At 33.2% G+C, this 13,441-nt stretch overlaps 1 protein-coding gene across 1 annotated transcript in view; it reads left to right on the top strand.

The window, feature by feature from the left end:
• LOC137836669 (nuclear pore complex protein GP210) overlaps positions 1 to 13,441 on the top strand; it is a 33,760-nt gene extending 20,319 nt beyond the window's left edge. Inside the window, exons 22-41 of the mRNA XM_068645358.1 lie at positions 65 to 127; positions 199 to 326; positions 714 to 1,122; positions 1,605 to 1,707; positions 1,799 to 1,911; positions 2,483 to 2,554; positions 4,623 to 4,698; positions 4,978 to 5,085; positions 5,188 to 5,329; positions 5,423 to 5,494; positions 5,581 to 5,794; positions 6,005 to 6,071; positions 6,328 to 6,419; positions 6,627 to 6,687; positions 7,313 to 7,667; positions 10,496 to 10,536; positions 10,678 to 10,841; positions 10,966 to 11,065; positions 11,612 to 11,781; positions 12,590 to 13,441. Of these exons, the coding sequence (XP_068501459.1) occupies positions 65 to 127; positions 199 to 326; positions 714 to 1,122; positions 1,605 to 1,707; positions 1,799 to 1,911; positions 2,483 to 2,554; positions 4,623 to 4,698; positions 4,978 to 5,085; positions 5,188 to 5,329; positions 5,423 to 5,494; positions 5,581 to 5,794; positions 6,005 to 6,071; positions 6,328 to 6,419; positions 6,627 to 6,687; positions 7,313 to 7,667; positions 10,496 to 10,536; positions 10,678 to 10,841; positions 10,966 to 11,065; positions 11,612 to 11,781; positions 12,590 to 13,114 (3,075 nt within the window). The 3' untranslated portion in view covers positions 13,115 to 13,441. The remainder of the gene's footprint in view (positions 1 to 64; positions 128 to 198; positions 327 to 713; positions 1,123 to 1,604; positions 1,708 to 1,798; positions 1,912 to 2,482; positions 2,555 to 4,622; positions 4,699 to 4,977; positions 5,086 to 5,187; positions 5,330 to 5,422; positions 5,495 to 5,580; positions 5,795 to 6,004; positions 6,072 to 6,327; positions 6,420 to 6,626; positions 6,688 to 7,312; positions 7,668 to 10,495; positions 10,537 to 10,677; positions 10,842 to 10,965; positions 11,066 to 11,611; positions 11,782 to 12,589) is intronic.

Below are 13,441 nucleotides of genomic sequence, written 5' to 3'. Positions count from 1 at the left end.
CCATTCATTTATGCATTATTGTATTTTGAATCCTAATATTGACGACCTTTTTTGGTTTTACCAGGGTACTCTGTTTTCTTTTTATGAGCTATGTAAAAATTACCAATGGACCATTGAAGATGAAAAGGTTTGGCCATATCTTCAACTTTACTTTTATACTCAAAGGTAAGCTAAATAATTTTGTCTTTGTTTGTATAGGTATTGAGCTTCAAGGTGGCAGAGACCTTGCACGGGGATAGAATCCAGTTTACCACTTCAGAAGGAAGTCAAGTTAATAGTTATTTTGATGAGAATAACCTTGGCTTTATTAATGTCTTGTATGGAAGGTATTAAGTAATTTGATATTTAAGAATAAAGAATGTTTAGAGGTCTTCAGTCTTTGGGTATACTATAACTTCTCCTGCCTTCCAGTGTATCCTATTTGTATGTCTAAATCTTTTTCACTTGTCTTTTATCTAATTATTAGATGTCTGAATCCAAATAATTGTCTATTATGCTTCCAGTTAGCATGTATCATTGGTACAGAGTCTTTTTAATGTTCATGTTGGTTTTCTGTAGTTCTTTTTTTCTTGTTACTGAAATTAGTTCCTTGTAAGAGCAATGCAAAAGTGTACACAGGGTTTGACAACATGTCAATGAAGAAATGATTACAAACAATTTCAAACATAGGGTTGAGGAATCTGTGATTCAGTTCTGAATGTTTGTTTTTTCAGATCTGCAGGAAAGACCAATGTTGCTGTGTCTTTCTCGTGTGAACTTTCAACTTCTGGGTCAAGGGCACAGTCAAAGTTTTACAGTTCGTCTTTGTCAGTAACAGTGATTCCTGATCTTCCACTGGCTTTGGGAGTGCCCATAACCTGGATTCTTCCTCCCTATTATACAATGAGAAGCCCTTTGCCTTCATCGTCAGAATCCTATGCACAATATGATAGTCGGAATCGCAGGGGAACCATCAGCTATTCTTTATTGAGAAGTTCGGAGAAAGAAGCTCTGCAAAAAGATGCCATATTCATTGATGGGGACAGAATTAAAACTACCAAAAGTAATAATCTTGCTTGTATTCAAGCTAAAGATCGTACAACAGGAAGAACAGAGATTGCTTCTTGTGTCAAGGTTTCTGAGGTATGAATTAATTCAGCAAATGCTTAATGGACCAACCAATCATATATACAATTATATCTGTCGTATTTATATATACATGTTATAGTTTATATATATGTGTGGACCTGAGTGCATATAATAAATACAGTCCAAAGTAAAACAGGTTGATTTTAATGAATTTTAAGAGGTAGTTAAGTATTCAAAATGGGAGAGAGTCTGTAATCTTAAATAGATAGGTTGAATATCTATTTATTAAACGAGTCATTGATGGATTGGATTTTTTTAATACTTTGTTAGTGGCCCATAAATGGTCTTTGTATAAATTTTTCTGGTCCATTTAATCCATAAATAATCAAATATCCATTTGCCTCTCCTTCCTCTTGTTGCGGGTCTTTTATCAGTAGAATAAGTACCTATTGTGTTAACCATGGTATTTGCATTATGGATGTATGCTATTTGTTTGGAAATTTTTTTCACATCATAAATTAATTTTATATGAACAGGTGACTCAAATTAGAATAGCCAACGAGGAGGTTCTCTCCAATGTGATTAACCTTGCTGTTGGTGCAGAACTTGATCTTCCAACGAACTTTTATGATGCTCTAGGTATCAATGCCTCCTTGATAATGAATCACATACAGGAACTTTTGAACTGAAAAGTAGTAATCTTTTATTGTCTCTTACTGTGGTTCAACAGGAAATCCTTTCCACGAAGCCTATAATGCAGTGCCTTTTTATGCTGAAACTAACTACCCTGATGTTCTCTATGTAAACAAAACAGCTGATGGAAATGGCAATGTCCATATCAAGGTTTGTTAATGACTTTACCGGAAATCATTCTTCTTGGTTCCCTTGTTCTTATATTTGGAGCAACAAGCTGCATAAGAACATGCAGCTTGCACAATCATAGATTTTTGAAACTTGGTACATACAATTTGTATGCTCCGGCTTGAGGGGAGTGCTAGAATATGTATTAAATATAGGTAGTGTAAGTAGTTGTATTGGAAAACTACTATATGAGCTGTTTACTTTTTAGCATTAATTTCTTGTACCTTTTGGTGTTCCTGGTGTATTTTTCTTTTATAAATAACAAAGATCAACTTTGAGATAATCAATCTTTTAAGCTCTTTTTATCGTATTTTAAGTCTAAAGTCTCATTTATATCTCTCTCCCCCTCTAATTTCTTTCTCTTCTATTTAACCTCTACAAAACAGAGAAGAGAAATTATCAATGAGTGCATTGCTTTAAAAGAAACTATATTTGTTTAGAGTCTATGCAGATTTCTAGTGTCTGGTATTTTTATTCAATTTACTATCCGTGAATTTTTTTGCTCAGCTAAGTAAATTAATAGAATTTTTGTCCTGACTGCTGATGGTTGAAGGCAATTCGGCATGGTAAAGCTCTTGTGCGTATATCAATTAGTGAGGATCTGCAAAAATCAGATTATGTGCTGGTAAGTAATAGTTTTCCTCAGAAATCTGCATGAAGTTGTATACTGTTCTACCCACATATCTTAACTTCATAGGCTGTATGCTAAATTTTAGAACCTATAACAATATTAAAATAATTTCATTCTGATGCCTGATACACCTCAACTGGCTTGTAATTTTTTCAAGGTGGTTTACCTTTTCAGAACCGAGTTAATCTTGCAGGTCTTTGTCTCATTTTTTACAATGTTTGTTAATATTAGCTATCTGTTAGACTTTGTTAGTATCATCAGTTAGAGATAGTTAGGGGGACTGGGGTAATCAGAAGAATCATGGCATGTTGCCTATGAATAGAAGAGGCTAAGAGACCATATTGCCCCCATTGTGAGAGAATTGTGGTCTTTAGAAGGTATGCAGCATCACATATCTGCTTGCTTCTTTGTAATTGAGGTTTACCCTCACTCTTTCTTCTCAATAAGATACTTAGTTTGTGTAACACTTCCTCTCATAGTTCACATTCCTTCTAGGAAACAAAATCCTAGATTCAACTTAGTGATCACTAGATGTGATAACCATCTAACACGATCGTGTTAATAACATTTGTACTGTAGCCATGCATGTGATACGTTAATTGAAATTGTTAGATCTTTGTAAATATAGAAACGGTGGATATGAATTATACTGATTCTATATTTATGTTATTAGCTTAAAATAGAGTAACTGAATATTCTGTAATTGAGCTCTCAATATTTTGTAATTATGTATTCTCCACTAAAAATTAAATATTTTTTCTATGGTCTATATAAATGAAATTCATCTTATATTCTCTTGTTTCTCTCTCTCTCTCTCACAACAGAAATCAGAAAAGAGAAGTATTGGAGAGAATTTTGATTGATAAATTTTTTAACTTTTTCTGTCCATTTAGTATTTTCTATCCGAACAAGTCAAGATATTCTATGGGCTTGTTTGATTATTGTTTTTTAAGCAGTTTTATTAAGAAAATCTTCTGTGATAAAGGTTTTTTAATTTGAAATTCCTTAAAAAGTTTTTTTAATGAAAGAGACTTTTTGAAAGGCAAGTTATTGTTTTTATAGGGACATTTACAAACTAGGAAGCACCTACCCCTATGTAGAATACATGTTGCATAAGTTTGTGACAAATGTCTGACACATGTTTGACATGGCTTGAGCATTTTTAATGAAAGTGAACTAACATCTATTCTTGGTTAAACACCTTTGTGACATTTCTTATTATAAAAAAAAGTGGAAAACAAATTATATTATAAATAATGCAAACCTCATTTTTTTAGATTTGTTTCCATAAGACTTAACTAGGTGTTTAAGCTATTAAGATATGTTTCTTTTTTAGAATTCTATTGGAAGGACTGTTATTATAAGGAAACTGTAACAAAATTGTTTTTGTAGTGCATATAAATTTTAATTTTCAATTGATTGAGATTTTTGTCATGATTATACATATCAATGTGTTGCTTGTGTCCTGTAATTTGGACATTAGCCGTGTCCCAGTTTTTGGGTTACTGTCATTTCTGGTGTCTATGTAGAGTTCATATTTGTAAATAACTCGTTTCCCACAACAATTTTAGAATACTATGAATTTTGAATATCATGACGATCCATTGATATTTTATTTGCTAGCATTTAATTTCCCATCATTTTCTGTCTATTTTCAAAGTCATATTTACCAAACTTGCTTTTTCTTTTTCTTTTTCTTTTTGTGAACAGCTTTTCAAATTATTTTAACAAATAATTCTGAAAAACGAAAAAAAAAGAATAAAAATAGTTGCTATATTTCCTTATTACATCTAGACTTGTTTTCTTATTTAATTAGAATTAAAAGCCTAAAAATACAAGTATAAATAGGGATTAGTGTTTTGTCTTTTGTAACACATGCAACCTGTCATATACATGATATATGCTTTTTTTCATGTATATCTCATTGTTACCTAATGAATTGTCCCTGTGCAAGTTATACATCTCACACGCACTATTCTTCCTTGTATTCATTCAACTTGCTTCCCCACTTCCTATCTTCTCTTCCGCTATCTGAATCTGTATATTTTTTCACTTTTTGCAGATTAGAGTGGGTGCCCATATATATCCTCAAAATCCAGTTCTTCACATAGGAAGTCCTCTTAACCTAAGCATAAAAGGTGTGGTCGTTTTGGATGGTTGCTATTAATTTATTTTTCTGACGATGCCTTTCTTGAAACAATTTTATTTTCTAAAAATGTTGTATTTGCCAGAGATGTAATTAAACCACCATTTTTACTTTTGTCTAACATGATTGTGGGAGAGTTACTTTATTAACCCAGCACCGGAGTAGACAGTTTATTTCAATTGCTTGACTGAGTTTTGTGTTCAGGTCATTTAATCTTTTCCTTTTATCAAATTATTCCTGAGTGATAATGTATTCTACTTTTAACTTTCAGGTTTGAGTGATACAGTTTCTGGACAGTGGTTTACTACAAATAGAAGTGTGGTATCGGTTGATACACTATCTGGGGTGGCCAAAGCTATTGGGCAAGGTTCAGCCCAAGGTACTAGATTTAAGTACTGAAAAATGAACTTTTTAATTGTCATTCTGGAGTTTTTGCTTTATAAACAATTATTACTCCCTCATTGAATGTTATTATGAGCAGTATCTTTCCATTATGGAGGATCAAATCTGCAAACAACAATTACAGTGTTGAAAGGAGATTATATTTCTGTGCTTGGTCCAAAGGAGATGTTAACTAATGTCCCATACCCCTCGAAAGGATACAACTTCTCCGTGAAATTCAGGTTTGTGAATTATAACTCTATAGACTTTAACTTGGTTTCAATGAAAGCAACATGCTTTTCTGACTGAATAGATTGTAATTGTAATTCCTACAGTGAATCCCTTGATGTACCTGGAGAAAACAAGAGAATTGTATTCAATTGTAGAGTAGATCCGCCATATGTGGGGTATAGATCTTTAATCATTTCTCTCGTTTGATTTTTAAAATGAACAATTCATTCTTAGATATATCTTCTACCTTCCTTCACTGAAGGTACGTGAAGCCATGGCTGGATCAGGACTCAAGCATTTCATATTGCTTATTTTTCCCTTACTCACCAGAGCATCTGGTGCACTCAGTACCTAAGTTAGAAGGCATGAGGCCGGATGTATCACTCTCCATTTCTGCTTCTCTTGAAAACGAACACATTTCTGGATCTGCTTCAGCACTTTTTATTGGAGGATTTTCTATAATGGAGATGAGCAAGGTGTGGATCCTTTGATTCTTCCTCGTTTCATTGCTTGAAATTACATTTCAGAATTAGGCAAGAGTGCTTGATTTATGAAGTTTAGTGCCTGTAATTTTCTTTATGCCTGTGATGTGCGAAATTGCGAATTCATTGGACCCCTCCTCACAATCTGATTGTGAAATAAAAAAATAATTTATGATGTTAATATGTTAACCCCCACCCCCTCAGAATCCGTTGCTGCTGAATCTGACACCAGGCTATAACAAATCTGGCATTACCATATTGGGAAATACTGGTAAGTTGACATATCTTCGTTTTTTTTTTCTTGCCTGATTACTTCATTTTGTTGCTTGATCATCCAATACTTTTTGTCAGAAGTTGCTCTTTATAAAAATAATGTGGTCTGCTGGGTGATGTAAATCATTCTGATTTGTCCCATGGAGATATTCCTAGTTGTCATCTTCACTAATTGTTGAGATCATAGTTGTATAAAAATTTGTTGCTGTCTTCAACAATATGTAAGGTTAAACCCATTGGCCGTTTTGTTATAGATGTTGAAATTCACTGGCATCACCGAGATTTGATTATGATCAGTCTCATCCATAGAGAAGATATTGGCATTCGTGGGTTTGCACGGTATGAGGTGAGTACTTTCAATGGGTTTCATCACTGGCCAAATGCGTTCACCTTGAGCCTTGCATTTATTTTTGTGTACTGCAATCGGATGCTAAAATATTATCTGAAAAGTTGCAGAGCTATCAAGTAAACTTCCATTGTTAGACAAGCAAAAAATGTTCTGATTTTGGATTTAAAATACATTCGAATTTATTTTTCTTGTTCATGTATCCAGGTCCAACTTCTGAAAGCCAAGAGATTCAAAGACAAAATCCTCATCACACTCCCAGCTAATGGTACATATTCGTGAAGCTTAATATTACTTCATTTCCTTCAGCATTTATAATTTTTTTTTTCTTTTCAAAAGGAAATAAACTCAACACTGTTTGGGTGAACTTCTTTATAAACATCTATAGAGAAGAAAATAAGTAAAATGAAACAAACTTCTCCCATAAGTTAAAATCAACTTTTGGAGATACTAGATGTAATTATTCAAATTAACCTATGGGAGTAATTTGTTTCATATAGTCTATTTATTTTCATATACATATGTACTTGTAGTAGGAAAGTTTATTCAAACAAATTTCAAGTCTGTTAGAGTTCACTATTCTAGTCTCTGAAAGCATAAAGAGCGGTCATACAAGTCTCAAAAGGAAGAAAATTTAAAACAAGTCTCCAAGCTATTATTTTACCCTAAAGTTGGCTACTTAATGTCACCTTAGTCCTTGAAATCATGTTAATAAATTATCACTCAAGTCATACTATTTCTTGAATTTTTGACTAAAGTGGATGACACAGATTGCACTTTCACGAGCTTATTTTGAATTTTATTACTTTTAGAAATTAAAGTAACAGCCTCTTGATGATGAAGTTGGATATTCATCCCAAAGTTTAATCTTCCTTTTCCCTGTTTTATTACAGGCCAGAGTGTGGAAATAGACGTCACCCATGAACCTGAGGAAACAGCACCATCCAGCATAGCCATAAACAAAGCCTTCTGGGGAAGTATCCTGGGGTGTTTTCTGCTGCTGATTTTATCAATCGTTATCTTCACACGTTTCTTGGAAAAACCAGAGAGATCTCAGCAAACAAGTTCCTCAGTTACTGCAACTACAAGCATTGTAGCGCCCACAACTCCTGATAGAAGCAACCCTTCTGTTGTAAACGACACGTCTCCCCGAACACCTCAACCATTTGTAGACTATGTGAGGAGAACCATTGATGAAACTCCATATTATAAGCGAGAAGGAAGAAGAAGGGTTAATCCACAGAACACGTTTTAGACTCTACCACCACATTCTAACTTTTGGTAAGACCTCACTAATGTTGTATGTTTTCCAAAACTGAGAATTTTGTTATCTACATCTAGTTGTGCAAATTTAGGAATGTGTTATCATTCTTTGATGATCACATTGAATATTTGTCTCGTTCTCTTAGGTTAGTGCTGCAGTTTATGGGATGTTTGTAATTGCTCTACCTTATTGTTTCACCAACTAACCTGTTTTTTAAATGATGGTAATGCAATATCACTTGTAAAATAAGATTACATTTGTAGCGGTGGTAGATAATGAAATAGTGGACTGAACTATATAATAAAGTATAATGGATTCAATGCCATTTTTTTATTTGGATATTAGTAATTAATAATAAAATGGAATAAATATTTCATTCTGTTGTTTGAAACAAAAGTGGACCAATTTTTTAAAATTTTTATATTATTTTTATTTTATAACACTTTAATTTATTGTATGTACCTATTTTATTGGTATAATTTTAAACTTTTTAGTGATATATAGATAAAATCACTGCACGTTAATAGTTTATATGTTTTTGAAAATAAAGTGATTCAGTTCAAATTAAGGTCCATACATTTAAACATTATTTGTTTGGATTTATGATATATAATATTATTTAATAATAGTAAATATATAATTTTATAAATTTGGAATCATCCTCCATTATTAATGAATACTCGTTTGTTGTAATAGTGTTTGATTATCGTTTTGGATTACTCTATTTAGGAGTATAGTACATAGATAAGACAATGGAGAAGTATAATGAATGATATTTGTGAATGTTAAGCGTTATTATGGATTGTATGATTCTAAAGAAAAAAGTGTATTATGATAATATAATTTGTTGTTATATGAGTGAGAGTTCCATATTGGAGGATCTAGAAAATGACACCACTAACATTAATCTAAAACACTTAATTCGAAAGGTATGATTAGCAATCCCATAACATATTCTGAAATTAGTTAAAATTAATCTCATATTACATGTTTCAAAATAGTTTTTTCTTAATGTTTTGTGTTTCAAGAAGCTTTTTTGGAACACCAAGCTAAGTTCTAGATTGTTTATTACAAAAGACTCATAATTGTTTTGGTAGATACAAAAGTTTTTTTTACACAATTACACTGGATGAAGTTTTGGACTAATTTATCAAACAAAGTTTACCATTATGCCAAGTATGGTTCAACTAAGAATGAAATAAATTGAAAGGTTATAGTAATGTATTTGTAACATATTTTTCTATAATTATTTTCATACTCTGAAGAAGTTATATATAATTGTGTTAAAATATATTTGTAAATGTATTTTTTAAAGTAGATCACTTGATGGAATGGACAAGAGAGGTTGTCATTGATATACTTAGGACAAATAGAGTAAATTATTAATAAAGAAGAAAAATATGTGTTGTTAGTGATAACATTCTTTGTCATTGGGATTTGAATGAGAAAACAACTTTGCTTAGCTTTTGAAAACATTAGAGATATTGTTTTAGAACTGATTTCTTTTAAATTTTTTTACCACTAATAAAGATTTAACATTAAAGAATGCAACAAAGTATAAATTGTTAGTGCATCTAAAAGAGATGTGAGAGCAAGTGATTGATATTTAGGAAAATATTGTGATACCTTTGAAGTTTTATGTTCATCTTAACCTGTGTTGAATATGTCAAAGATATATGAATAATATCATACAAGAAAAATATTATTAAGACATGAATTGATAAAGTAACGTACTTATAAAACACCAAAAGTAACAAATATGTGAATTTATATCATACTAATTGATACATATCATTGATTAAGACTTTGCATATTAAAATAATCCATATATTAACAATAATTAATTTAATAAATGATTCTGCAATCTGAAATACAATTTTAGATAAAAAAATATTATCGATTTCACAATTTGAAATGTATTTTTTAAAGAAGATAATTTAAAATATTTTTCTAAATCTACCAATTACATCTTGAATTTCACAATTCAAAATATATTATCTTTTTAAAAATAATTTTAAATTCCACAATCCAAAATTAATTTAAAAATCTTCATAACTATACACTTCAGAATGCATACATATTAAATAAAATTTGGATTATGCAATCTGTAAAAAATGGATCTGAAATAACCAATGAAAGAGCAGTGGCAATGGACTTATACTTTGCGACGAAGAAGAAGGAGAGAAGAAGAGAAAAACAAAAGGTTGAAAAATATATATCAGTAAAGGTATATTGGTCATTTCATCACATGATGGGGGTGCAGATTGAAATTACGAGGCTACAAGAAGTAATTACCTTCTCAACCACAGCCACTCACTCTCTCACAATAAATAAACAAAATTAAAAAAGGGTTTTACAAAATTTAAACACAAGAAAGAAGCAATATCCATCTAGGGTTTCTCTTTTCTCCTTTCTCTTTTCTCCTTTCTCTTTTCTCATTCGCTTTCGCTTTCGAAATCTCTTCTGAATTCGCAACCCATGGAATCACCCGGTAACGACCAATTGGTGGGTGCCGCTGACCCCAACGACGTCGTTGTACCCTTCTCCCACAGAGAAGAACCCCACAATTCCCAACCCCTCACCGGCGACGGTGCCAGTCCCGGGTAATATCCCCTTTTCCATTTCTTTCTGTTAATTTCGTATCTTTTTTCGGAAATTTTTTAAATTGGAGCAATTGGGTAAACGTAGCTCATGAAAAGAACCAATATTTCTGCACTTCCTAGAAAAGGGTTTTCAATTTGTTGGTATTTAGATTAGACGATAATAATGTTCTTAGATTTGGTTCTAATTGCACTCGACCCATAATTTGCAGAAAGATATTTATAGGTGGTTTAGCGAGAGAAACGACCATTGGTTAGTGCTTGCTTTTGCCTTTGTATTATCGTAATTGTTATATTTGGTTGTGGCAAAACCTTCTCTGATTTCTGAGGATTTGTAGCTCAGAGCTGTGATTTATTATAACCTTACCCCTTTGACTTGTATATTTTGTTGCAGCACAATTTATCAAGCACTTTGGGAAATATGGTGAGATTACGGATTCGGTCATCATGAAGGACAGGAAAACTGGGCAACCTCGTGGATTTGGGTTTATAACCTATGCCGATCCCTCGGTGGTTGATAAAGTCATTGAGGACACTCATGTCATCAATGGAAAACAAGTATGGCTTGAATTTGATGATGTCTTGGCTAAGGATGTCTTGTTACCTGTTTTTTGTTTTGATTATAGTGATTAGTGAATGGATACTTTGCTGGCTCTTATGGTTTTGGGATCATTATATATAGGTTGAGATTAAGCGGACGATACCAAGGGGAGCTGTTGGCTCTAAGGATTTTAGGACAAAGAAAATTTTTGTAGGTGGAATTCCTTCAAATGTGACTGAAGGTAGGTTGCCTCTTTAGTTAGTTAAATTCTTTGCTGCTTGACTGAGGTGTCAACAAGGGGGACACATTGCAACACCTTGAGAGAGCAAACTCCGAACTATGAGGAGAGTATGGGCATAACAAATTATCTAAGTTTCAGATCCTAGAATTGAAAACTGTTTTTATATTTGAGAGTGCTGTTTAGGATCTGCAAAGGTTTACTCTGATATTGTAGACAGACAGAACTCCCTTATTGTGTTGTACCTAATATGTTCAAGCTTTCTTCTCCTAGAAATTCTTCTTATGAATCAGTTGGCCACATGTAATTTGCATCTGTCCTGATGTGAATGATGTGTTTTATTTGTGTGACTTTGTGTAAGTAAATTGACTATTTTCATTATGAATCCCTTTTGTCCCTTTAAATACCTGTTACAGTTAACTTTTAACAGTCTGTTAGACACTAAAACAGTTTTTGATTTCTAAAGTAACTGTTGAATCACAGAATAGCTTCAGTGAACGACAATTCCTTTGGTTGGTATCGTTTTTAATCAAAGATGCACTTCTGCAGATGAATTTAGAGACTTCTTTACTCGCTATGGTGAAGTGAAAGATCACCAAATAATGCGGGACCACTCCACCAACAGATCTCGTGGCTTTGGGTTTATCACATTTGACTCTGAAGAAGCAGTTGATGATCTTCTATCCATGGGGAACAAAATTGAATTTGCTGGAGCTCAGGTGAGGAATCTCTTATTAAAAACGAGTACATGCATGAGATTGTTCTACTCTTGACTTGTGTAACTGATATCCAGATCCGGAGGGTTAATTGTATAAATTTTTAAATTTCTTGGCTGAAATTTTATTTTGAATTTGTTTGAAAACAGTTAAATATTGGCAACTTGATTTTGTTGGCACCATGAAATGTATATTTTAGAATTTTCTTTTGCAAAAATATATCTTCTAAAGGTTTTAAGCTTTAAGATGGAGGCTCATGAATGACTCTGATTATCTTGTTCAAAGAATATAATTCATGGACTATCAGTCACTTTAACTGTTAATTTATGTCAATAATCAAGTAGCAATTATTTCTCATATTTCTATTGAGTTCAATGCACCAGTTGCAATGTTTTGAACACAAATTATCAGATCCATAGTTCCATAACGTCATAATGTGTTTTAGTAATAGTTATTGCTTCGAGTATTAAATTAAATTTTCTAATAAGAATCCACATAGGAAATTAATATGGGTCAACTGGTTGGCCAAATCAATTATTTGCTGAGACCTTGGAATACTCTAGAAAGAAGAAAGTGCATATGGAAAAGAAGAAAAGGAGTGACAGAGAACGAGTGGAGGAGAGGGCAAGGGATCTGATATTTCCAAACACACTAGTTCTAACTGTTTGCACTACCATTATCAATAACAAGCGTTTTTTTTTACATTAGACATTATTATTTCTATTTAACAGATGAAGAACCTTGTTGGAGCATTTTATCCTTTTAGAGTATTTTTCATCAATCAAGTAACCTTGTCATTTTTCCTATGTAGGTGGAAATCAAGAAGGCTGAACCAAAGAAGCCAAATTCTGCACCTCCATCATCCAAGCGTTACAACGACTCAAGGTCTTCATACAGCAGTGCTGGATACGGAGATGCCTATGATGGATTTGGTGGCAGTTTTGGAGTAGGGGGTGGATATAGGTCAGGTGGTGCTTATGGTGGCGGTAGGGGTGGTGCTTATGGTGCCTATGGAAGTGAATTTGGTGGTTATGGAGGATATGCTGGTGCGATGGGGCCGTATAGAGGAGATCCCTCCCTCGGGTATGCTGGTCGTTATGGTGGAAGCTTTAGTAGAGGGTATGATCTCGGTGGGTACGGTGGAGCTAGTGAGAATTATGGGGCGTATGGTGGAGGTGGTGGTTCTTCTGGTGGTGCTAGTGCCGGTGCCGGTGCCTATCAAAGTGGCTATGATGGCAACCTAGCAGGTGGATATGGAGGGTCTAGTGGAGGTGCCTTCTATGGGAGCAGTAGAGGTGGTTATGGTGCTGGCCGATACCATCCTTATGGAAGATAAGATTGGACACCAAGCATTTATAGTCTAGGACTAATATGTCTAGCATCAAAGCAAGTTTGTAGTTTGTGTTTGGTTCATCAGTTAGATTATATTTTCAAAAGAGAATTGGCAAGTATACTTTCATTTCTCAGCACACCCATTTCTTGAAAGTCTAAACAAACAAAAAATTTCATTTGATCCCCCCTTTGAAGTTCTGTTTTTGTTCATGTAAGCTGCAAATTGTGCAGATGGTTGTATTCTCAATGTTCTTTATTGTTGCTTTGTACTACTATTACTACTACCATCTTTTTTATGTTTTCGATTTGATTACACCATGCTGGTTTGTTA

Source organism: Phaseolus vulgaris, chromosome 4, assembly GCF_000499845.2.
Source record: "Phaseolus vulgaris cultivar G19833 chromosome 4, P. vulgaris v2.0, whole genome shotgun sequence".
Classification (NCBI taxonomy): Eukaryota; Viridiplantae; Streptophyta; class Magnoliopsida; order Fabales; family Fabaceae; genus Phaseolus; species Phaseolus vulgaris.
This window is presented reverse-complemented; position numbering and strand designations above follow the sequence as displayed.